We start from the raw sequence: 23,124 nt of genomic DNA on the forward strand, positions 1-23,124 counted from the left end.
CGTCAGGGTAGCATTGATGCCAGGGCAGCAGTCAACCGCACGTTTCTCATGCGTTGGGATGGGTCCGGTGTCAAAGTTGGGCCGTTCAGAGGTCAGGAGAGGCTGTTGTTAACAGGCACGTTTGTCCGACTCCAGTAAGCAGTGCACCTATTTTTTCCCTCCCGGGGACTCGATCGGAGATTGCCATGCCAAGAGTGGAAATCAAGGGGCACAATGACAACAGAAGTGAGGAGAACTACTCCGTTACCTTTTCAGCTTCGAGGCGAGCGAGGCTGTGCTTGGCCCAATGACACGCGCTAGCGTGCGGCGTGGGCATAAAGTCATTAAAAATAGTCGTACTGGTGCAACACCGACCGGATGAATCTGTTAGTGGAGATCGCTTGACAAGCCTACTGGTTAGCGGATCAGCTGGCGTATACACTAACAGGTGGCCCCAGTCAACTTCCCGCCGCAGCCTTGATATGTGTAGCTCGACCACCACAGTACCTAATGAGCCCCGGGTAATCCCTGGCGACCCAGACCTGTTTACCGAGGTTAAGGTATTCGCCATTGTCTAGCGGATGTGCATCAACTTTCTGCCGCTGTCCACCCGGTATTTCTTTAGGCAGGAGATGGCCGGGGCCATTTGCCAGCGCCAGCCGGATAAATGTCAACCGATTTTCTATATCCGCAAGGAATGTTAATACATATTATACATATTACCAGGAGAATTCAAGATTCGTCTTTGTACGCGCTGGGCAGTAAACAGGTACCTTAATCAGTTTGCCTATATAAGAAGCCTTGCACGGGTTGGTAAGGTAAGGTACTTTATGAATATGGTTGTGGCCGGAACGCCCCAACTACTAACTGCCTCGAATTTTCGTACTCGGCGCGTTTCCTCTGAAAATACTCCCATGGTGGATTTTGGAAAATTCGAATATGTGGTCGCGAGCCTTCACAACCAGTCCAAATCTTGCCAACCATCAAAGCTCATGAAAGGGTCCTGTCAGGCCTCAATACCAGATCAGGCTGGTGGCACACCCAGCGCCTCCCTCCCCGCACGTGCGCCTTCGACGCCCATCAAAGCCCAACTCCTCACCGCTGCAATAGGCAGCCTCCCCTTAACCTCATCGACGGCAACGCCCTTTGAGACCATGTCACTACCTGAACCAATTTTTCTATCCTGAGTCCCATATTGCGCAGTACTACTTAATAAGATTTGGCCGGAGCAACCCCTGTGAAAAAACCACGCCAGCAAAGCGACATGGAGAATCTCGTCTTCAACCTGGCTCTGCAGAGGCATAAATGTGCCACTGAAAAGACTGCAGGCTTGGAGATCTTTACCTACTCGGTACCGGTCTCGCCAGCCGATGCCAGACCATCCAGCCGCTGACGTGATGGATTCTCAGGATGCGACGTTCAATTCAGTCCAAAAGCACCCGCTCGATTATTCCGAGCCAGACACATTTAGTGACTTTTTGTATCGCCGGGTAATCCCCTTCATTCAGTCGTCGCAGCAGCTTCCGGCAGCTTACTCATTGTCCTGTCGAGGCAGGGTAACTTTACTCCCCCAACGCTGCCCGAAGGCGTTCGTCTAGTAGCTGGAGTTCGGCTCATGTCAGCACCGCATCCCTCCCCGATCACGGTCCAGTATTTAAAACTGATCTCACAAGCCTCCAACTCCCCGCTACACACCCCGATACTTCTAAAATAGAAACTATCAGCATGCCGAAGGCATCATACGCGACCATGATAGACGTTCTGCATCTTCCCCGGATTGCCATCGAGACGTCCTGCGTTGCTGGGCCGTTCTTCTGGTTTGCGTTGGACAACGGGGCGGAGCATCCGCGTTTCCGTGAGCCTCATCAAGCCGTGAACCTATATATGGGCCGCAGCATGCTGATCACGTCATGATTACAGAGATGATCTTTCGTAGGAGCGGCGTTTGGAGAGATGGACGCACTACGGGTTTGGAGATGATATTGAGTCACGAGCTCAAGACAGGCATAACCACCGGCTTCCGCAAGGGTACGCCGTCGTCTGAAATCCAGGAGGCCATCGACTTACTTCAGGATTGCACTTCGGATCTCGGGCACGCATTACTACTACCACTGATCGTGCTTGGCAGCCAATACTCGTGGAAGGCAGAGAGGCATCAGCGGGAGGCGCGGGAGTGGCTGAGGAGGATGGAAAGCGTGATCGCGATGCGGCACAACATTGCGCCGGACTCGGCTTTTCTCACTAATGGCGTCCTCGATATCGTTGCGATCAACAGGGACCTGGTAGAGTGTCATGCACAGGTGCTGTTGAAACGACCGTCCGCATACATCACGGTCATTGACGCCATGGAACATGCTGCTGCGTGCTTCATCGCGAATCTCCCGGAGGAAAGGAATTCCACGGACGTTAAGCGATTCCAGCAGGCGGTGGAGCTCAGGCTAGGGTTTTACAAGAGGAGGTGGGAGGGGATAGAGGTGTACGCCAACACGACTCTGCAGCGATTGGAGATCCAGAGGAACGCGGTAAGTCCAGCCGGCGATTGCTCCAGTGGGCTACTCATGTTGCTGACAGAATCCCGTCCGCTACAGCTTTATAACATCATCGCCCAGAAGGAGAGCAGGTTGAGCCTCAAGATGGCCGAAGTCCAGACGAGGCTAGCCAACACAAGCAAACGAGAATCGGAGACTGTGAAGGGTATCTCTCTGATCGGCGCCATCTTTCTTCCTGGAACATTTTTATCGGTGAGCTTGTCCAGGTTTACCCCGAGGTACTAGTTTAGTAATCATTAAATATGCTGACCTTGGATGTCTGCGTACCCAGTCAATCTTCTCCACGACATTCTTCGATTTCCAAGCCGGTCCTACCTTTTCCTCGGCCATTTCCCCCCGATTCTGGCTCTATTGGGCAGTCGGAGTCCCGTTCACACTGCTGGTCGTTGGTCTCTACTTTGTGTGGGAGCAGAGGCGGGCAAGGCGGTACGCGCTGGAAGACAAAGACACGGAGACGGCCCTGAATGCTTTAGAGACAGAGATCATTCGCAATTTGCGAACACTTAGCACGCCAGGAACCAGGACTTGGGAAGAGCGGAAAGGGTGGAGAAAGCGGTTGGCGGCTGATGACGAGAACGACTTTGGCGCTGCCAAGTTGGACACGGGCAAAGCACCTACGGTTTTAGTCACGGCGCCAACACTTAAGCCTTGAGCCACGTTCGTTGGCTGGTGGAATATGTTTGGTTCATTGGGTATCCGGCCAACCACACTACGATTTTTCCTTCTGGTCGACTGTTATTTCAGTATATTGTTAGTTTTGCATATGGGTGTTTGTATTACAATCCCAAGATACGGGTAATCCCACTGCTCGCAGCGTGTTATGGTTTTGTATGAGCCGAACGCTTAGATGGCGTCGGGGGCATGGGTAGAATACACTGCACTTTGGACTGAATAGGGCTGCAAATCGTGTGATTATAACTGTTGCGTGCTATTGGTATTTCCTAGTCCCTGACATCGCCTAAGAGCCCATTTTTATAGACCTCACTGTAGTTAAGAGCCAGATTACATTCTTGCGGCAGCTCAGTGGTCTCACGGCCCGGCTATGCTAGGCTGTCGATCCGCTTTGTTGAGTAGATTCTATGGTTCAGTTTTATATTCAGCCTTATTTTTCACAGTTTCGTGGGGTGGTTGCCATGGAACTGTCGATTTAAAATGAAGTGGAACGGACGATTTTACGGCTACAGCATAAGGTACTATATAAGGCGGATAGCCGGCTTAGTGAGTTCCTCACAGGCGGTTGCAATGTTAAATTTGGCCAAAGTAGTAACTATGATCTGGCAATATAAGACTAAAACTATCTTGTACGGCAGCGTGCTATCAAGCAGTCCATTCTGCCATCACTCTGCGGCCTTGGCAGTGCTCACTCTGCATACCCCATTTCACAATACGTCCCCTCTCTTTTTCCCATCGACCTTGCTCTTTTCGTCGTCTTAAAGCAAAGACATTTTCACATGCAATCCCTTGCTTCCATGTTGGCGAAGAAAGCGGCTTGGCTTTCATGCATGCTCTCGAGTTAGGCAGCTGAGTTGGCTCTTAGTGGTGGATGAAATAATAATTTAAACCCGAGGGAACCGAGCGAGAGGCGGTCTTGACCGATTTTGATACGGGCGGATGCCGTAAGCTTTTTAATCTCGGGGTAGTTTGGACCGTGGGCCGAATCAGAGTGGCCGAATCACCCTCAAGAGTCCCGCAAACGACTCCACATCCTACTACCCCAGCCATTCTGGATGCTCATGGTGCAGACAGCACTCCACCCGGCAGGCCCTACGTAGTACTCGACACTGTTACCTTGTATTATAAGCCCGAGCTTGCTCTCCGAATCAACGAATGCAACCTTTCGCGTCTTGCAGTCAATGAGAGATGTGCGTATACTCCCCTCGCACCCTAAGGCCAGGAAGCATAGGATAGTAAGCAGCGCGCAAAGCTCCGTTTCACAACCGCCATGGCGACGACAACGGTACAAGTCAGCCACATCCAAAAGGTAGCGGACCAGGATCTCGAAGAGAAACTGGGTCAGAACGCCATCTTGGAGGCGAAGCAGGCAACGGATGATGAGCACGCTCAGACCTTAATGCAGGCCCTGCGGCAAAATCGCAAGGCAGTCTTCTGGTCTGTCATGATCTCCATGTCCATTATCATGGAGGGGTATGTTCTGCAGCCCCTATCGCGGCTGAGTTGGGAGGGCTGTTCCGCTAATCAGTAGCCATATAGTTACGACACCATTCTTATAGGCAATTTTTTTGCTTACCCTGAGTTTGCCAAAAAGTTTGGAGAGTTTTACGGAGGCACCACCGGCTGGCAGGTCTCGGCTCCGTGGCAAACCGGGCTGAATATGGCCAGCACCGTTGGTGGTATCTTCGGTGTGTAGACTTGCCTTTACTCTATCGACGGATTGTAGTTGTACTAACGGCAATACTTTTAAGGTGGCCTCATGAACGGATACTTTGCGTCACGATTCGGCTACCGCTGGGTAATGATTGTATCCATGGGGTTCCTGAACGCCTTTATCTTCGTTGTCTTCTTTGCACCCAATGCAGGGGCGTTGATAGGCGCCCAGATCCTATGTGGGCTATGCTGGGGCGTCTTTGCGACTCTCAGTCCTGCGTATGGTGAGGCAACTCGCACCCCAGCGGCAAACCATTGCACGGCTTCCAGGGAGACATACTGATTTCTCTATACTCTATAGCTTCCGAGGTCTGCCCCACGAATCTACGCGGCTACTTGACCACCTACGTGAATCTGTGCTGGGCTATTGGCCAGCTCCTTGCTAGTGGTGTTCTTCGAGGTTGCCTTCCCATCGTAGGCGAAATGGCCTATAAGATTCCCTTCGCCATCCAATGGCTATGGCCTCTGCCCCTCATGGTTGTTGCGTACCTTGCCCCCGAAAGCCCTTGGTATCTTGTTCGTACAGACCGACTTGACGAGGCTAAGAAGTCTATTACGAGGCTCAGTGGCGACAAGACGGACGACCAGATCAATGCACAACTTGCCATGATGGTACACACGACCAAGCTTGAGGCTGAAGTAACCACGGGCGCCACGTATCTCGACTGTTTCCGCGGCGTCGATCTTCGCCGCACCGAGATCTGCATGGTAACGTTCATGGGCCAAATCCTGTCGGGCAGCAGTTTTGCGTACACTCCAACATATTTCTTCACCACTGCTGGCATGGAGACGTATAACGCCTTCAATCTCAGCCTTGGTGCGAAGGGAATGGCTTTCCTGGGAACCGTCCTGTAGGTGATTTTCTTCGTATCACGTGCGATTGTTTTGTTGACTTCCGACCAACAGCTCTTGGTGGCTCATCACCTACTTCGGCCGACGAACAATCTACGTGACGGGAATGGCCGTTCTTACAGTTGTCCTGCTCATTATCGGCATATTAGACGTCTCCGCCGGCTCGAGGGGTCTCTGGCCGTCGGGCGGACTGTGTGTCTTCTGGCTTTTCACCTATTCCCTCACCATCGGGCCCCTGGCATACAGCATTATTTCTGAAACCTCCAGCGTGCGGCTGCGGCCGCTTTCCGTCGTGCTCGCGCGCACCGCCTACCAGATCATCAACATCGTGTCCCAGGTCCTGTACAGCTACATGCAGAACCCCACAGCGTGGAATTTCAAGGGAAAATCAGGTTTCTTCTGGGGTGGCACGGCGTTCATCGTATTCCTCTGGGCGTACTTCCGCCTGCCGGAGATCAAGGGCCGCACGTACGAGGAGTTGGATATTCTGTTTGCGAACAAGACTCCGGCTCGCAATTTCGCAAAGTCGCATGTCGACGCGTACGCTTCGTCGACTTCCGCTGAGGAACGTACGCACCATCTGAAGAATGAGCAGTGATGGAGAAGCATTTTGGGGGAAAAGTATCCTACAGAACAGTTCTGCAAATAGTTGATCGGCTCTTCCCTGTGATCTTGTCGATGTACAAAGGATGGAAGCTGCTCCTCTTAAGCCAAGCACTAATTAGTAACAGTTGCCAGTTAGTTACAAAAGAATGGAAGACCATATATAAGGCCTTCGGCTTGTAGCCTTCTGCATTCTTCCGGATCCGGGTTCGGGGCCTGGTTCTGGCCCTGACCCCGAATGTTGTGGTTGACCCTCTGGCTGATAATTGTAGTGGCCTTTTCAGTAACTGTAGGCCCATGAAGCCGGCGGGGCCTTCCGTCAGGCCTCCTTTTCCGGCCTTGGAATCTTCTGCAGTAGAAGACAACAAACAACACACATTTAGAAACGCCCTCTACGTCCCAGCAGTACAGTACAGCCTCGTATCTTTGTCAGATTATGGAAGATAGAGGGATAGGAAATTGAAGGGTTGGCGCAACGACACCCCAGACGAGGTGGAGCCATTGATAGATCTGTGGCTGTGTTAGTCAGCTGGACCAACCGCTTTGGCTGTGAAGCGGAAATGCAGTTCCGAGAGTAGTTTAGCCTAGATCCGTTGTCACTCTCTGGGACAGAGTCATTATGAATCATTATCTTGGCATCCTTTTACTCAACGGCAGCCGAACCACCGATGGACTTAAGAGACGTCCTCCAGCCAAGCAGAGAGATTCTTGCTTTTACCAATATTATTCACGCTCCAAGATTCACATCCTGATTGCAATATCCTTGACTCTACCTCATTACACAGCAGCTCCCGTAGAGCCTTTTGTGGACCGCATTACGGATAATAACATGATTATGGAGGCCCCTGCTCCCGTTCCCGCGCCGTCGCTGGAATGCCGACTATGCGATCTGTCATTCGATACTGCCGAAGAGAAGCGGCAACACGCAAAAAGCGAATGGCAGTAAGATTCTTGTCTTTCATCTGTGTCGAATTTTTCGAGTCTCTTAGTTTCTTTCGTTGACATTCACCTAGCGTGTACAAGATCCGCTGTCGAGTTGCTGAGCCTGGAACAACCGTCTCTCCCCCAGACAACAAACTCAAACCATCGTATAGGCGGTTAAAACAAGACCTGGAACCGACATCGAAATCACCCCAGGATGATGAAGCGAGTCACCATGAAGAAGAATCATTAAGCGACGCATCATCCGACTTGGACGTGATTGAATTCGTGCCTGAGGGTTGCCTCTTTTGCAATCGAGCCAGCACGGACTTCGACGAGAACTTATCACACATGCGCCAAACCCACAGTCTCATTATTCCCTTCCAATCCTCGTTAGCAGTGGATCTCCAGACGTTGATTTGGTTCCTTCACCTGGTCATCTTCAGCTACCGGGAATGCATCTGCTGTGGGAAACGCCGCCGGACGATTGAGGCTGTGCAGCAGCATATGACGTCGATGGGCCATTGCCGGTTCAACGTGACTGAGGAGATGAGTGGATTTTACCATAATATGGACTCTCTCGGTCAACAAACCCCAGGCAGCCGCAGTCATCCAGACGATCGGACCCTCAGATTACCATCTGGGAATCTCCTCGCCCATCGTTCCTACGTCAAAGCCACCTCAAAGAGCAGGCTGCGAGGAAAGCCACCTGCTGGCTCGTCCGCTTTACCCCCTGCTCGACGAAGTGATAACGGGGATGAAGCTCTCACCAAGAGAGTTCAGAAAGAGCAAGCGCTTACCACTCGATTAACTCAACTGCGCATCGGAGATCAAATGAGTCTCATGCATTTGCCAGAATCTCAGCAGCGGTCGCTACTCATGGCGCACAAGAAGGAGCTAGATGAAGCAAAGCGTGCAGAGAGGAGGAAGCGAGGTCGCTTGGATGATGTGGGGAATAAGACTACTATCCATACCAAGTATTACAAGCAAGAGGTTCCGATATACATGGGCGGCTAGATAGGATGCTTTGTATAATGGTTAATAAGTTGAATCCGACTTAGGAAATTGACGGGTGCTTGTATGAGAATCATTCAGCTATAGTGATGAATCCGTTCGCATGGTTGTACTCTGCCGCTGTCTAATTAGATAGAGATGCATATGGGTGCCGCCCAAATCCAGTGTAAGCTCCCGTGATAATTAGGACAGGTAACTTGTGTGAAATCGCAAAACTCGTAGGCTTAGGATACTGATTATCTCGATGCATTTGCTAGCCGCCTAGAATAAACTGAGATGACGAGGAATATATTACAGCATTGCAAAGAACTAAGGACGTGTAGGCCACCTTGGGATCAGCGCTCTGGAATGAACGGTCCGAAGTTGGAGTCGGCGGTCCTCAATCCGTAGTCGAGAAGCTTCGGGTCGATTACTAGGCGGATGATTCAGGTCGATAGCGAAAACATTATACTGGCACCGAGGATTTATTTTCCGCCGAATTCCTCACAGGCGCACTCGCTGACAAACCGGTTTCGGCAGTGGTTGGATGAATGTTCGCCCATTGGGAGCTACCGTTACAGTCAGCAACTACCAGGGAGTGGGCGCTGCGCAACCTTAGTAATTCAACAGCATGTTAATCAGCGTCTTGCGTTTCTTTCTTGCAAGCACAGCCCCCCATCCCGGGGCATTCGCCAATGGCATCGTTTGTCATCAACTCCTTGCAGCGGTTATTCCCCTCCCGCCGTTCAAGTTACAAACCTATCATGGTAGATTCGAGCTTGTTTGTGTCGTACCTGCAACAAAAGCCTGCGGCATAGGATTTGTAAGATGATATACAATACTTTTGAGGCGGGTAGGAGGTTGCATTTGCGTTATAGAGGACCTATATTAATATCCGCCATCCTGCTCTGGGTTGTCGATAAATCATTTTTCAGGAGCAGACTCAAGACACGATATCATCAACGCAATCACCAAGGCTTTCAGCTACCTTCACCATCAGAATCACTCCATTAACATTCAGCGAGTAGCCCGCTACGTAATCAGCCCTTCATCTTTGCCAAAGATATAAACCCCGCCTCCATCCCACCTTTATTTAATCCTCAAAACACTCAACAGGACCACTACCATCATTACCATCGCCGCAATGGCTAAAACCATCACCATCGTCGGCGCTACTGGCGCCCAAGGCAGAGGTGTCGCCACCGCCTTCCTCAACAACCCATCCTACCACGTCCGGGCTATCACCCGCAACCCATCCAGTCCTAGCGCCCAGGCCCTCGCCGCCCAAGGGGCCGAAGTCGTCCAAGCCGACCTCAACTCCCTCCCCTCCCTCAAATCCGCCTTTGCCGGCTCGCAGATCGTTTTCGGGGTGACCAACTTCTTCGAGCCCTTCACCACCTTCCAGAGCCCGGACAAAGCCATGGACGTGGAGGTTCAGCAGGGCATTAACCTTGCCCTCGCGGCCTCGCAGACTGAGGGTCTGGAGCACTACGTGTGGAGCACCCTCCCGGACATCCAGTCCATTTCCCAGGGCAAGTACGTCGTCCCGCATTTCGAGGGCAAGAGCCGCGTGGATCGGTACATCCGCGGTGAACTGCCCGAGTTGGCCGAGAAGACCACGTTTCTGTGGGTGACGTTTTACGCGGCCAACTACAAGTTCCCCATGTTCACGCCCATCTGGGTCCCCAGCGCCAGCCGGTACGTGCAACTCGGGAGTTATGCCGGGGAGACGCCCATTACGACGGTTGGGGATGTCGAGAAGAACATTGGGCCGTTTGTGAAGGGCGTAGTTGAAGGAGGGGAAAAGGCTAGGGGCGAGATTGTGCTGGCGAGTGTAGGGGGGTATACGGCGAATGAGATGTTGCAGCTCTGGGCCAAGGTCAAGGGCACCGAGGCCACTTTTGCGCGAGTGGGAGGAGACGTGTATAGGGAGATTTGGCCGCTGTGGGGAGAGGAGATGGGAGTAATGATGGAGTTTTGGGATGAGTACAAGGAGAGGAGTTGGATTGATGTTGAGGGAAGGAAGGTGCTGAAGAAGGAGGATCTGGGAATCACGGGACTGGAGGGCCTCGAAGAGGCATATAAAACGCTGGAGTTGTAAATCTAGTTTTGAGGAACGTATGAAGAGAAATTGTGGGGGACAAAAGGGAGCAGTACGGACACCTCCTGAATAGGAAAATAGAAATAAACACACCTCCCGCATGCTCCACCGAGGCAACCAAATCATCCCAAAGTCGAGCCGCGTGCTCATTCCATGACGCAAACGTGACAATCCCCAGCGTCAACATTGCCATACTAGACTTGCATTAACCCATTAATGGCACCAACCTTGCATGGAATCACACGTTAGAGTAGATCTATAGAAGTAATGGTGTTCGTGGGAGTCCTAGAGCAAGACCCGCTGAAGAGACTGTGGTCGTTGGTTAGGTGGCAGTGGCAGACAGTCCTGCCTGAGGGCGGGGCAGCCAACGGTTGTGACACCAAAAGGTCAGAGGCACACAGTTACTACATAGGGGACCAAGCCGGCATGGCTTCGGGTGCCGAGCTAATCCGGGGACGAACTGTCCTCGGTATAGAAAGGGCTCTGCTGTAAAGAAACCTGGCAGATGAAGCACACCTAGTGCCATGCGCGGATCCCAACACTGCAGCCGACTGATCTGGAAACCCTGCATATTTTCATGAAAATAGGTTGTGTGATCAACGACACTGCTGTCGACTTGTGGCATTAGGAGAGCCAGTGGAACCCGAAGAATAAGCACTGCGGTGCCGTATATGTACGAAAAGCGTGTAAGTTGCTAAGGAATGGAAGCTACCGGATACAAGGACAATTTCCATAAGCAGAGCACGATGGCCCCCTTTCGGTCTCGCTACTTGTTTAACCGACAGTCAGCGGCAGCGACACCCCCGGCACAAGTCCGATAGCTCTCAGGTGGGCCCAACTCGCTGTTCTTGACGCCGCCCACGTCTAGCACGATCTTGGTCAGCACCATGGTCGGGTTCAACAGCCACAACTTCAACTCGTGCGCACCAGGCTCCAGCCTCCCCAAATTCGAGTCGCGGATCCAGGCGTTGCGGATGACAGCCATGTCCCAGCCGGGCGGCTCACTACCAGCGTCGGACGAGTTGGGCGTCGGCTGTACGACGATGGGTGTCTTGCCGTCGATCGAGAGCGCGTACTTGTTCGCGTTCTCCGAGTCGGCATTTTCCGAGGCCGAGAGATACACTGTCGCCTTGGCCTGGGCGGCCGTGGAATACGTGTAGAAGCGGTAGACGAGGGCCGGGCCCTTGTCCACCGTCTGCACCGGCGCCGTCACGGGCCACAGCTTGACGCCCGCGAGCGTGCGGCCGTAATCTGGAATGACGGCGTAGCCGACCTCGGTGTTGTTGGTGCTTATCTCGACGAAGTGGTTGGCCTCGACGGAGACGATTCCGTTGGCCTCGATGTGGCCCTCAAACTCCTCGGGTGGTGCGGGCGTATTTTGTAGCGGGACGATGACGGTAACCGTGCTAGAGCCGGAGGAGATGGTGAGCTCAACGGCCGATCGGCCGGCGGGGGCCTTTGTCCAGTCGATGCCAACCACGGCACGCAGCTGCGATGGGCCAGCGTCAGTAAGGGAGCCGTCGCTGTTGGTGATGTTGGCAAAGGTGGCGTTAGCCTTGATGGTGTACTTGAGGCTGCCCCTAGCACGCAGAAAGACATCCACCCAGCGCTTCTCTGTGGGCGCCATAAACGGCGTCATGGGCAGCGTAGTGATCCTGCCGCCGCCACTGCTGCCGCTGCCCTGGATGCCAACGCCAAAGCCGCTGCCGCCACCTTGCAGCGTAGGCAGCCGTGGCATCGAGTTGGACGGCGGCTCCTGCCAATTATTGTACCCGATATGTGTCTGGTCCATCATGTGGTTCCATTTGCCGCCGAGAATGGTGTCAAACTGCCTCTGGAGCGCCTTGTCGTCTTCGAAGGCGGCCCTCGCCCGGTCGGCCAGTTCGTTGGTGGCTAACCGCCTCTCGCTGGCATAGCGCCCACCGAGCGCGGCATTAGTGTAGATCTCGAAGACGTTCTTGCCGGCCCGCACGGGATGCAGCACCATCTGCCAGAAGGAGATCTTGGTCGGTTCGTCGGGTAGGCTGTTGTACGTCTCGGTGGCGGCCTCGAGCAAGTCGAGCCACTCCTGGAAGTTCGTCTCCGCCTCGTCATATTCAGACGTGCTGAAACCGAACTGCGTGCTGAGGTCCTCGTATTTACGGCGCGCACAGAGTTTGCCGTAGGTGGTCATAATCTGGGCCGTCGCCTCGGCGATCTGGGGCGTGAACTGCTCAGCAGCCCAATTGATGAGATAGGCGCCCGTGTCCTCCGGGGTGCTGAACTTGGACATATCGTACGCCATGGCCATGAAGTGGTCAAGCGGTAGTTCCTATAGCCGCATATCAGTAAGGAAAGTCTTCCGGTTGGGCGAACAGAGGGCGCTTGCGGACACGAGGGTCGTCATACCAAGGCTTTCAGGTCGCCAACGTTGGCGATCCAGATGTTGCGGATGCCCCGATCGTATGCCAGGTGCATCTGCTCCCAAGTCTTCTGCAGCTGGATGGTGTTGATCCACTTGTAGTTACGCGGCGCGCCAACATAATCGAAGTGGTAATACATGCCAGCACCGCCCTTCCGGCTGTTCTCCTTCGCGGTCGGGATACGCCGAATGTTACCGCGATTGTCATCAGTCCACAGCAACGTCACGTCCTCACTGACGTCCATTCCTCTCTGCCAGTAGCCGGGCACCTCCTTGTACATGACCCAGGTCTGGGGGATCTCGCTGAGCGCCTTGCCCAGCGAGGTTGTGAGCGCCGACTGCTGCCACTTGATGACTTCCTCGAGGTTCCTAGAATTGAGGGTCGCCGACGCAGCATCACCGGACCCGCGCATGCCGAGCGTGTAGATAGTCTCCCAACTCTTGCTGCGGATAACGCCCTCAGTCATGAATCTCTGGATGTTGGCCTTGTTCCGGGTCCAGTCCCAGGGTTGGCAATAGCGGCTCTGCTCCGCGTCAGAGCGTGCCATAGGCTCGTGGTGGCTCGTGCCGACGAAGACGCCGTACGCATGAGCCTGCGGGCCATTCTCGGGGTCGTCCAAGTAGAACATTTTGCCCCACATGGCCGGCCAGAAGTAGTTGCCCTTGAGGCGTAGGAGCAGCTCTAAGACGTGGGCATAGAACGGCGCCGTGAACGAGTTGCCGCCGCTGCCGCTGGGGAAGCGCCCCTTGACCCAGTTCGAGAGCGCGGGCGCCTCGTCGTTGATAAAGAGGCCACGGTACTTAACGGATGGCGGACCGTAAACTTTGGAGACGGTGGGTGCGAAGATATACTGGCGCTTCTTGGGCGGGACGTCTGCCCAAAAGTGCCAGGGCGAGACACCAATCTGTTGCGAGATGTCGTAGATACCGAAGATGGTGCCGCGGACGTCGCTGCCGGCAATGGCGAGCGCAATGGGCTCGCCACTGGCACCGGTCACAACCTGCGAGGCGTACGCCTCCCACTTTCCCTTGATAGCGGAGTCGTCGAGCTGTCCGGCCTTGACGAGCTGGTCAATGAGCACGGAGCTGCCGAGTGTGCCGACAATGATGGCTGGCGCATCGCCACTCTTGGGAAGGGTAGTTGCGGTGGAGACGGTGGCGTTCTTACCGAGGACGCGGCCGAAGTCCACGGCGAGGTCCCTGGCGGCTCGGACGGCGGGGCCCAGCTCGTTGGCAGAGATGAGGATAGTGGGCGGGGCGGCCGGGGCGGCAAGTTGCAGGCCGTTCTGGCCGTCGGCCTTGTCCGCGAATGTAAAGGTGGTGCCGGCCTGGGCCGCTGCCCCGATGCAGAGGCTGGCGAGGCACGCGGCCGCGATACGTTTGATGCCTACCATTGCGGGCCGTTAGCGACAGGCTCACTCATCGGTTGGTGTAAAATGGTACGGCTGGGTCCCGTCTTCAAGGAGTCGCTCCTCCGGAGGCAGATCCTACCGTTCCTTTGTACGCGCAGCCATGCCCACGGCACTGCCTAGCCGGACGCCGCAGCGCATTTCGACCTTCACTATGGATAGTAGTTCGTCCCATTATCGGCTGGATCAGAACTACCACCCCGCTTGGCTGATCAATCACGGCGCCGCCAAGACGGGCGAACTGCACGGAACAATCATCCCCGTATCGGCTCAGCTGAAAGTGCTACTAGGCAGCAAAGCATTAATACCGCCGGCACATTCAGCCATTTATTGTGTTGTGAACATTAGTAGATCACGTTTCTCAGTGCCACCGGTCCGGACAAGCAATTGGTGGATTCAGGGGCAATTTTTCCATGAGTAGAAATGGTGATCTGTTGATGGCACAGGAGATGCACCTTGCTCCGTAGGCTTGGGGAGAGGAATGAAGCATGGAAGCCAGAACTAGGGCCGAGGCGAGGCAACACAACGGCCGTAGTATGTACAATCTTGAACTCCTAGCCTAGGTAGCTAGCTTGTCCCTATGGTGAGGCTTGCGGGCTTCCCGGCGTAGTTTCAACTACCCTTAATCTATGGACCTCCGGTGATCGCCGTCCAAGTTTTTTGGTCCCTCCAATGACTGTCTATTTCTCGACAATACATTCCATAAATAACTAATCACTAACGAAAACTGGATCATCAACGCAGCGTATTGCGTTTAAAAAGATCCCTTCTCTCTGCATCCATTACCGAATTACCTCTTATACTTGAATATCGCCCCAAGGACATGCAAGGTTCTTGGCACGTACCTAGGGTTTTTTTCGGATACGTCGGCCCTTGACATCATGTACGTCGCATCTTGCCCGATTTCGATTCCAAATATGCTCTCCGAACTCCAACCACTGCCTCTTGCTTATCCAGCTCGCCGGGCCACGGTACTAGCATTCTGAAGGGAAGAGGCGCGCCTTACGATTTTTCCTACCCGGCTTATCGAATTCATCAACCACTCTCACCGCATAAACTTCTCGCTTCTTGCACTTGAGAACTTTCCTGATCAAGGGTCATGACAAGGTGTAAGTCAGAACACCCAAGGCAGCCTCCATCATGTGAGAATCCAGAGGCCGGTATATGGAATACTGGTACGTTTTCCTGTTTGCACTGATCTCCAATCTACCTATGCATGACATACGCGAAACCAAGCAGGCTACGGGCCAACGAGCGGCAAAGGTCTACATGGATATGGAGCCACTGAGGGGAAAAAGACAATCATAGGAATAGGAGATGCTAACATTGCTACCGCTGAACTCGGATGAATGTGGCCATGGAAAGGGTGACTTAAACGCGTTTGCCACCCTCGGCGAGTTTGGTCGCCCGGATCGCGTTCGAATTGCCATCGCCTGTTTACGTCCGTTATTGTTTCTCATCATCGGTGAGCATGGTTTTACTTGCGTACGAGTCCGATTTAATGTGGGTGTGATAGGGGTTAGACAGGGAGATAGATGTACCGTTGAAATTAGGTTATTATTGCAGTACTGTACAATAAAAAAGGAAACAAAGGAAGAAAAAAAAAAAAAAAAAAAAGAAGGCAGAGAACAGGAGTGTCTCGGGATCTACTAGCAACCCATCCGTCCCGGTTTCACCCACTAATTTAGTAGTACATGCACCCATCAACGTGCGTGGGGATGATATAGCGGCCAACGACAAATTCGATCATCCACAGCCGCCCGCAAGAGCCCCGTCCACCACACAGTGTCGCCAAAGGTGCCCATCAAACCCAACACTGCCGCCTCATTCAACGCTAGGACGCAAACTGCGGCACTCGTTGTGCGGAATTTGGGGTTTACAGTCCGTCTCACAAACCGTCCCGTTATTAGGGACCCTGCCCGTGTTGAAATACTCGCGCACAATGCCAATGGTACACTCACTCTCCGAAGCCAGGAGCGCGCAGTGCCCATATCCCTCCTGCACCACCACCGAGGACCCTTTGTGCACCTGCGAGAGCGCCCAAGCGTTCGCCAGTGGGGTTGCGTTGTCAACGCGCGTCGAAAGGATCAGCAGCGGCGCGGCAGGGGTGCTATTGCTCGCCCGCGGGTCGGGCGCGGGACTGCCCCAGGGGCCGTGGAACGCGTAAGGAGGCGCAAACTCCCAGTTGGCGCAAGACATTGGAATCCGCGCCCAGGGCGCGCCTGCGGTCGGGGATTGTTGCACAAGGCGTGAGCTGAGGTCGCGCGCCCAAGAGAGGTTGCGCTGGCCTGCCGCGGCGTACGAGTCGCCGCAGAGGACCCCCGGCGTAGCCTCATTCCCCCAGGTGTACCGCTGAGGTGGGGAGGTCTCGTCGACCTCTGCGCAAAGGGATGATTGGGAGTTGCCTCCGAAGAAATCCTCGTAGTTCTCTGCCAGGAGGTTCGCGAGCACTCGGGCTAGTTGCTCGTATGTTGTGATTGGGTCATACAAGTTAACACGGATGAACTCGCGGACAATAAACGAGGTTAGGACGTTGACCCGGCCGTTTCGCGGGACCGATATGGGCGCCTCATCGAGGGATTGGATGAGAGCGTCGACGCGCCGTCTCAGGTCAGCGCCATTTCTGTCCTGCGGTTGGCGAAGCGGGCAGGCTTCACCGGCGTCGAAGCAGGTCCGGTAAAAATTATCCACCGCTTCCTCGATGTCGTTCAAGTTCTTCAGCCAAGCCTACAGACCACAACGGTTAGCGCTCCATCGCAACTGACCTCACACGCCCCCAAAGGAGGTACTTACCCCGGCCGTATAATCCTCTGCGTCCACAATCCCGTCCACCACCATCCGGCCCACCCGTCCCGGGAACATACTCGCGAATGTATTCCCGAGGTGCGAGCCATATGAGAAACCCAAGTATTGCAGCCTCGGCGTCTCCGCAGCCCTCTTCATCCCCGGCGCCTTACTCCTCGCCTCTTCCGCTCGCTCCACAATCTCTAGCATATCCCTTGCCACCGACGCAGTGGACATGTGCAGGAAAATGCTCCCGCCTTCCTGCCCCGCCGTCCGCTCCGCACACAGCTTCTGGGTGGCCTCGGCCACGGCGAATTTCATGTTCACCCCCAGCTCCGTCGTCACGTCCGGCATCCTCTCGTACTGCAGCGCGTGCAGACTCCGCTCGAACTCATTCTCGAAGCACATTGCGCTGGGGGTGCTCTTGCCGACCCCGCGCGGGTCGAACCCGATAATGTCGAAATGCCGCACCCCGGGGGTGTCGGTGAGCATCTGGATGCTCGGGCCGTAGGCGAGAGCCATGTCAGTGCCGGATCCGCCGGGGCCGCCCGGGTTGAGCAGAATGGGCCCGCCGTACGACGGATCCGTCACGGGCACCGCGGCGGGGAGGGTGACAATGGCGATGGCGGCATGGGCCTCCGACGATGAGTTGGTGTACCGTCCTGGAACGCTGCGAGTGTGCTTGGACCAGTCTAGCGGCACGAGGAGACGGGCACATTTGAACATGGTGAAGCAGTCATGGTATTGGAGGTCGTGTGTAGGTGTGATGGCGGACCAATCGAAGGACTCGGACTGGCGGGGGCGGATGGGAGGCAGGAAGGCTGCAGCTGGAGAAGAGAACAGGAGAGCGCTGGACCAGATGGTCCATGGGATGATGGTGGGTTTCATGGTGGGAGTTAAGAGAGGGGAAGGACAAAGAGGCGTAGCTCGAGGATGGTGGATGGGAGCAGGAAGCTTGTGGACCTCAGCAGTCTCAATTTCTAACTCGGGGCGTCTGAAAGCATAAATACTCGAGTGTATGAGAGTTTACATGTGCCGCGAACCCGTGTGTGCCAAACAAGTAACGAGGCTGATGAGCGATGGCTTGTCTAGGGATTCATAACCATGTGCGTCCGCGTAACAGATCCCGTGCCGCCAATTGGCTCAACCCTGCCGTGTAGAAGTCGATGTGTTAGCTGAAGAATGTAACAGCTGGAGCAGGCTACTGTAACAAAACCGGATCTACACGACACTAGTTTACCCAAGCTATCATAATTGAGATCGTCTATGCGGGTTAAGATGACTGCAGGTTGTGCAACAAGGTAAAAGATCCTGCCCATGACGTTTAGTAAGATATTGCAGGGATCTAATCCTGGATTGGACGGCAAGAAGCTCGGTGCACAGCCCCGTAACCGCGTCAAAGCCGGGCTCTACAAAGCTGCATATAACTACCTACCAGGTGCGATTGTCCCTTATTGCAAATAAGAATTTCTTGTCCGTAAGTACTGTACCTGGTGCTTTTTATGCTCACCTGGTCGAGTGTTAGCGGGAAAGCGCCTAAAAGGGCGCTTAGCCGGGGCTTGCTTCTCTCCTCTTAAGTGCCGGAACACGTTCGGAAGGATTTAACGTTACACAGTGGTTGAGTCCGAGGATCTTCGGTAAGTTTGTACATACAGCCCTGGTCACCGTAAAGAGGCTGTAGGAAGTCAGCCCCGGACTCGCCTGCCTACGACGTAATAAATTAGGAGGGTGACACGTCGCGCACCGCCACCCTCGCTGTCCAATCGCTGAGCAACAGGGGCAGCTCAGGAGCCCTCGAAAAGGACGGCATGCCCCAAGCTTCGTTGCACTGATTTTGATACACGCCAATTCACCTCGAGGAGGGTGATTGAAAGAGGCATGCGGCAATTCCGCACGGGACTAACACCGCTCAAGAAGCAACACCCATATGTGGACGGGATGATATGTGTCGCTGATCTCACCTTCGAACCCACAACGTGGCAAAATCGTCGCCTATCTGTCACTCCATCGGACGCTAAGTCGATGTTATGGCATGTAGTGCACAGTACAGAGCAAACCATTCGCGGTGATTCGACCCTCGGGTAGTACTTATCAACAAATGACTAGCAGCGGAGATGCACGAGGATTCCCCCAGGCTTAGCGGGCGCTGAGAGTCGGGCAACCTGCGAGGCAGACCGCGGATTGGCGAGGCGGACTGCACATTGGTTTGGGGGACTTTGGCTGTAAGAGACCCCGAGGACATTCGGCTGCCAAAACTGGGTACCCACCGGATTGGAGACGTTAGAGGACGAGGATTTGTTGCATGCCCACTCCGTCCCAGAAGAGCGGGCAGGCGGAATTAAAACGGCGTAGGGAGGACCTGGAGGCGTTTACTTAGCGCTTCATCTTTGTTTGCCTTACATTTCAAGATCTTCGTTAACATCCGCTTCCTCAGCATAGGTACCTTACTTTTCCATAATTTCTTTACACAGTTAGGCTCTACCAGAGTTGGCTCCGAGAACAAGACAGTGCCTTTGGGTACTCCCACTACATACGCAAGTCCGAGCCCGCCGTCTCTTAGGCCAGAATAGCATGCACAGTGGTTGCATCGTAATATAGCACACTCTTCCTCAAAAGATTGGCATGAGCGAAGCGGATATCATGAGTGTCAAGCAGCCGACCTCGGCATTTCAGTTAACTATACGCTCTACAATAATGAGAATGGTGGGAGTGACTTGGATGCAACTAAGATCAGGCTGGCGCCTAAAAAAATAATAAAGGAACAAAAGAACAAAGGAACCTGAAACTCATTACCCAGCACGCTTCCTTTGCCTGGAACTGCTGGTTCCACTTGAAAGAAACTCTCCATCTTATTTCGCAGACTGCAATGTATCCTCCTGTCGAGAGCAAAGCACTGGGCTAGACGGCTTGGGGCCACAGAATCATACATCTGCTTTATGCAAGGAAAACGCTACATTACAAAGACCCCCGTGAGATAGTACACTGATAGCTACCTCGTATTTTTGCAAGCCTCAAACAATACCTGATCCTTTCCATTAATGACAAGGCAGGTATTGACTCCCTAGGTACCGGGGGCGGCATTAATTATTCTTCTTTCTTCCTACACCGCTTTACCCAAGATAGGGTGTGCCGGACCTTCTACTGCTAAATACATAGGAAAAACCGTGCTACAATAGCCGGGTGAAAAACCTATATCAACAAGTAATAGGAAACAACACTAATAGACGCCAGTTAGTTGCAAAAGAAAGGAAGGCCTTATACAAGGCCCTGAAGACTTTCAGTCTTCGGCTTCGGATTCGTCCACTACCTCCTCCTCTTCCTCAGCCTCTTCGGCTTCCAGTTCTAGCCGTCGGGCTAGGCTGTACTCCATCAAACGGCCCGAATCCATCAGCCAGCCTAAAACCCTCCTTAACAGCCTGAGGTTCCGGGAGCTCTGGCCCTGTAATACAAGGCTGAGGTCCCGGTGAGTTCGAATTTCTGTCCTTGGCCAAGTCCTAGGCTTCGGTGGTATCGGGCACCACACAACAAGGTGCTCTACTGTTTCCCGGCCCTCCCCACAGCCACAGTAGGGAGTAGGGAGGTTTGGAACTCCCTGCCGAAAAAGGAAGTCCCGGAGGCCGATAGCTCCCGTTCGGGCTTGCACTAGTAGGGAGCTCTGGGCTTTAGTAAGGTCCTGGTGCTTTCGAAGAGCCTTATTGGTAAAAAGTAACTCAGGAGGGTCTTCATCAGCCAATCTAGTAGGCCGATTTCTAACCTCCTTTTTCCAACGTATTTCCCAAGCCCTACCTAATGCCTCTTCGGCCATAAGCCTCTGATCTAACCCCTGGCTCTGATTCTGGTCCTGGCCCTGACCCTGGGTCTGGGCTTGGCCTACCCACTGGTTGATGGTAATAGCGGCTTTTTCTGATATTGTCGGCTGTTGTGGTAACGGAGCTCTACGGCCTCGCCTTCGTCTCTGGAATCTCCTATATAGCCTGTTGCAAGCCTCTTGGATCAAGGAGCTTGGTGGGCGCCTTGGGGCCTCTCGGCCCTGCCCAGCTTGTAGAGTGGGGGTCTGTAGCCGAGTTTCGAAGTCGGCGAGTCTCTTGTTGAGATATAGATCCAGCGGTGGCACCCAAGTCTCTGTCTCTAGGTTGCGGCATTAATTATGGCACTTCGGGGTTTGAGGAATTCCAGGTCACGACGACAGCCCCATAGAGGACCAATGTTATAACAAATCTCCATTCCGCTTTTCTCTAATCCGTCGCTCTCAAGGGAGAGCGCTCAATGAGGCGACTTCTGACTTACCAGAAGAAGAACTTGGCACTCCGGCGCACAACCTTGCCATTGACGCAAGTCGTGCCGGCTGCCACAGGCTGCGGGATTGCGAAGCCGTTGGCGCAAATACCGAAAGAAGTCTCGCTGAAGCAGGTGACAGACCCGTCCGGCGAGCAGGGTTGGGCGTCACCGGATGAGCCCGAGCCCGAGCCGGCTCCACCGGTAGGGGCAGGCACGGGAGTGCTGGTCATAGTCACAAACCCGGACGTCTCAGCCGGTGGTGCGGGACAATCCAAGTCAGGCGGGGCCGAGGACGTCGCGTCAGGTGGGGTGACGATAACGGTCTCGGACGGCGGGACAACAGGGCCAGAACCGCCACCGCCACCACCGCCGCTGCCGTCGCCCTCAAACGTCGGCACACCGGCGGCCTTCTCGCAGCTCCCCTCGCTACCCGCGGTAGGCTGCTCCAGCACCTGCCCAAACCTGCCAGGGTTCGGGATGTTCAACACGCCGTTGCCCGTGGTGCACTCCCCGGGCACGTTGGCCAGGAAGAGGACCGGCAAGTCGTCGAAAAACGCCGTGTCGTCCGAGCCGCCCGTGATGGTCACGGGGGCGCAGTTCATGTACACCTCCCTGTTGCCGATCTTGTTGAACCACGTCCAAGCGAACGTGGCATTCCCGTTGGGCAGGTCCTTGGGGATGGGGATGTCGAACTGCCGGATGCACTCGGTCCCGGAGTCGTTGCCGCAGTGGGTCGCGTCCGCGCGGCCGTCCCGGTCGCTGCCCGTCACCGGCAGGTTCCCCTCCGCCGAGACGGGACACCCGCCAATGATGGTGTAGATGGTCTTCCACTTGGATTTGTCCGCCGGGGGCGGGTTCTCGTAGGTCAGGCTGAACTGGCAGGAGCCGCCGCCGTGCTGGGCCCCGCCGGTGAAGTTGACGAGTTGCGAGGCGCCCGCGGTGATGGAGGTCACAGCGACAGTGTCGAAGACGCCTTGGCAGGGGAATGGAAAGGAGGGACCGAGAGGATCGACTTGAAGGAGTTTAGCCGTGTCCTGGAGGTTATAGGGTGTCGGGGTGTTCATGATCATGTGGCCGTTGACAGTGCCTAATAGGAAGGCTATGGCCGCGGCCACGGATGGGATGGCCATGGTGTTGAATGTGTTTTAGGTGATCGTAGAGTTATGAATGAATGTGTTCTCGATGCCAGGTCAAGTCAGAGTATAATTATGATCCTGTTCTTGATAAAAGTGTTCGTCGTAAGAAATGGCAAATGGGTCTTGGGAGAGATATCGACGTCGAGAAACCTGGTTCATATATTCTGCCTCAGACAGGCGGAAGTGAATTACTTGTTATATAGGTTGAACAATGGAATAACACAACGCCAGTATCGGCGGCGGCAGATAAAGAAAATACCGTCGCCGCCTTCCTTGTTCTCGAACAATAAGCCGGCAGGATTGACTGACGGGACCCGTTGTAGCCCCAATGGCCAATGTTAGACAAAAAGTATTTCATTTCAGTATTCCACAAACCTTGAGCTTTGAAACAGGATCAAAAGCGTTCGTAATGGATCATAACATCACAGTTGCCAAACTTCCACTGGGCCAACCGATTGCTGGATTGCGTGGGCAGACTTGTGTGGTCCAACGTACGTTAGGCCATTATTCAGAAACATACAATGTAAGGGGTCACAACAGACCGTGTTGGTCTATCAAAAGTGAAAACGTGAAAAAATGTCTGGGGCTGAAGACGGATTCGAAACAAGGCACCTGAGGTGTTCTGTACTCATCACACGTTATTAGGAAATCAGGCCGACTGTGCAGGAAGTGAATGTGGTGCATTAGGTCTAATAAAGAGCCCCTTTTTACTGCAATAGCAAAGGAAGGCGGT

At 54.1% G+C, this 23,124-nt stretch overlaps 6 protein-coding genes across 6 annotated transcripts; 3 read left to right on the plus strand and 3 right to left on the minus strand.

The window, feature by feature from the left end:
- Positions 1-1,243: 1,243 nt before the first annotated feature.
- Positions 1,244-3,180, plus strand: MFIFM68171_05658 (uncharacterized protein; the record flags this gene model as incomplete). Its single annotated transcript, XM_071061078.1, has 7 exons — positions 1,244-1,330; positions 1,389-1,469; positions 1,535-1,596; positions 1,653-1,834; positions 1,900-2,501; positions 2,568-2,720; positions 2,800-3,180. 7 exons carry the CDS (start codon positions 1,244-1,246, stop codon positions 3,178-3,180), a joined length of 1,548 nt encoding a protein of 515 aa, XP_070917179.1.
- A 1,290-nt stretch (positions 3,181-4,470) lies between these two features.
- On the plus strand, positions 4,471-6,363 carry MFIFM68171_05659 (uncharacterized protein; the record flags this gene model as incomplete). The annotated part of the gene is made up of 5 exons (XM_071061079.1): positions 4,471-4,673; positions 4,740-4,888; positions 4,952-5,137; positions 5,215-5,764; positions 5,820-6,363. The coding sequence occupies 5 exons, from the start codon at positions 4,471-4,473 to the stop codon at positions 6,361-6,363; spliced, it is 1,632 nt and encodes a 543-aa protein (XP_070917180.1).
- A 3,063-nt stretch (positions 6,364-9,426) lies between these two features.
- On the plus strand, positions 9,427-10,383 carry MFIFM68171_05660 (uncharacterized protein; the record flags this gene model as incomplete). Its single annotated transcript, XM_071061080.1, has 1 exon — positions 9,427-10,383. The coding sequence occupies one exon, from the start codon at positions 9,427-9,429 to the stop codon at positions 10,381-10,383; it is 957 nt and encodes a 318-aa protein (XP_070917181.1).
- Positions 10,384-11,149: 766 nt separating this feature from the next.
- On the minus strand, positions 11,150-14,178 carry MFIFM68171_05661 (uncharacterized protein; the record flags this gene model as incomplete). The annotated part of the gene is made up of 2 exons (XM_071061081.1): positions 11,150-12,694; positions 12,772-14,178. 2 exons carry the CDS (start codon positions 14,176-14,178, stop codon positions 11,150-11,152), a joined length of 2,952 nt encoding a protein of 983 aa, XP_070917182.1.
- A 1,839-nt stretch (positions 14,179-16,017) lies between these two features.
- On the minus strand, positions 16,018-17,865 carry MFIFM68171_05662 (uncharacterized protein; the record flags this gene model as incomplete). Its single annotated transcript, XM_071061082.1, has 2 exons — positions 16,018-16,920; positions 16,987-17,865. The coding sequence occupies 2 exons, from the start codon at positions 17,863-17,865 to the stop codon at positions 16,018-16,020; spliced, it is 1,782 nt and encodes a 593-aa protein (XP_070917183.1).
- A 3,395-nt stretch (positions 17,866-21,260) lies between these two features.
- Positions 21,261-22,385, minus strand: MFIFM68171_05663 (uncharacterized protein; the record flags this gene model as incomplete). The annotated part of the gene is made up of 1 exon (XM_071061083.1): positions 21,261-22,385. One exon carries the CDS (start codon positions 22,383-22,385, stop codon positions 21,261-21,263), a length of 1,125 nt encoding a protein of 374 aa, XP_070917184.1.
- Positions 22,386-23,124: the final 739 nt, after the last annotated feature.

This window comes from Madurella fahalii, assembly GCF_045866475.1.
Source record: "Madurella fahalii IFM 68171 DNA, scaffold_3, whole genome shotgun sequence".
NCBI lineage: Eukaryota > Fungi > Ascomycota > Sordariomycetes > Sordariales > Madurella > Madurella fahalii.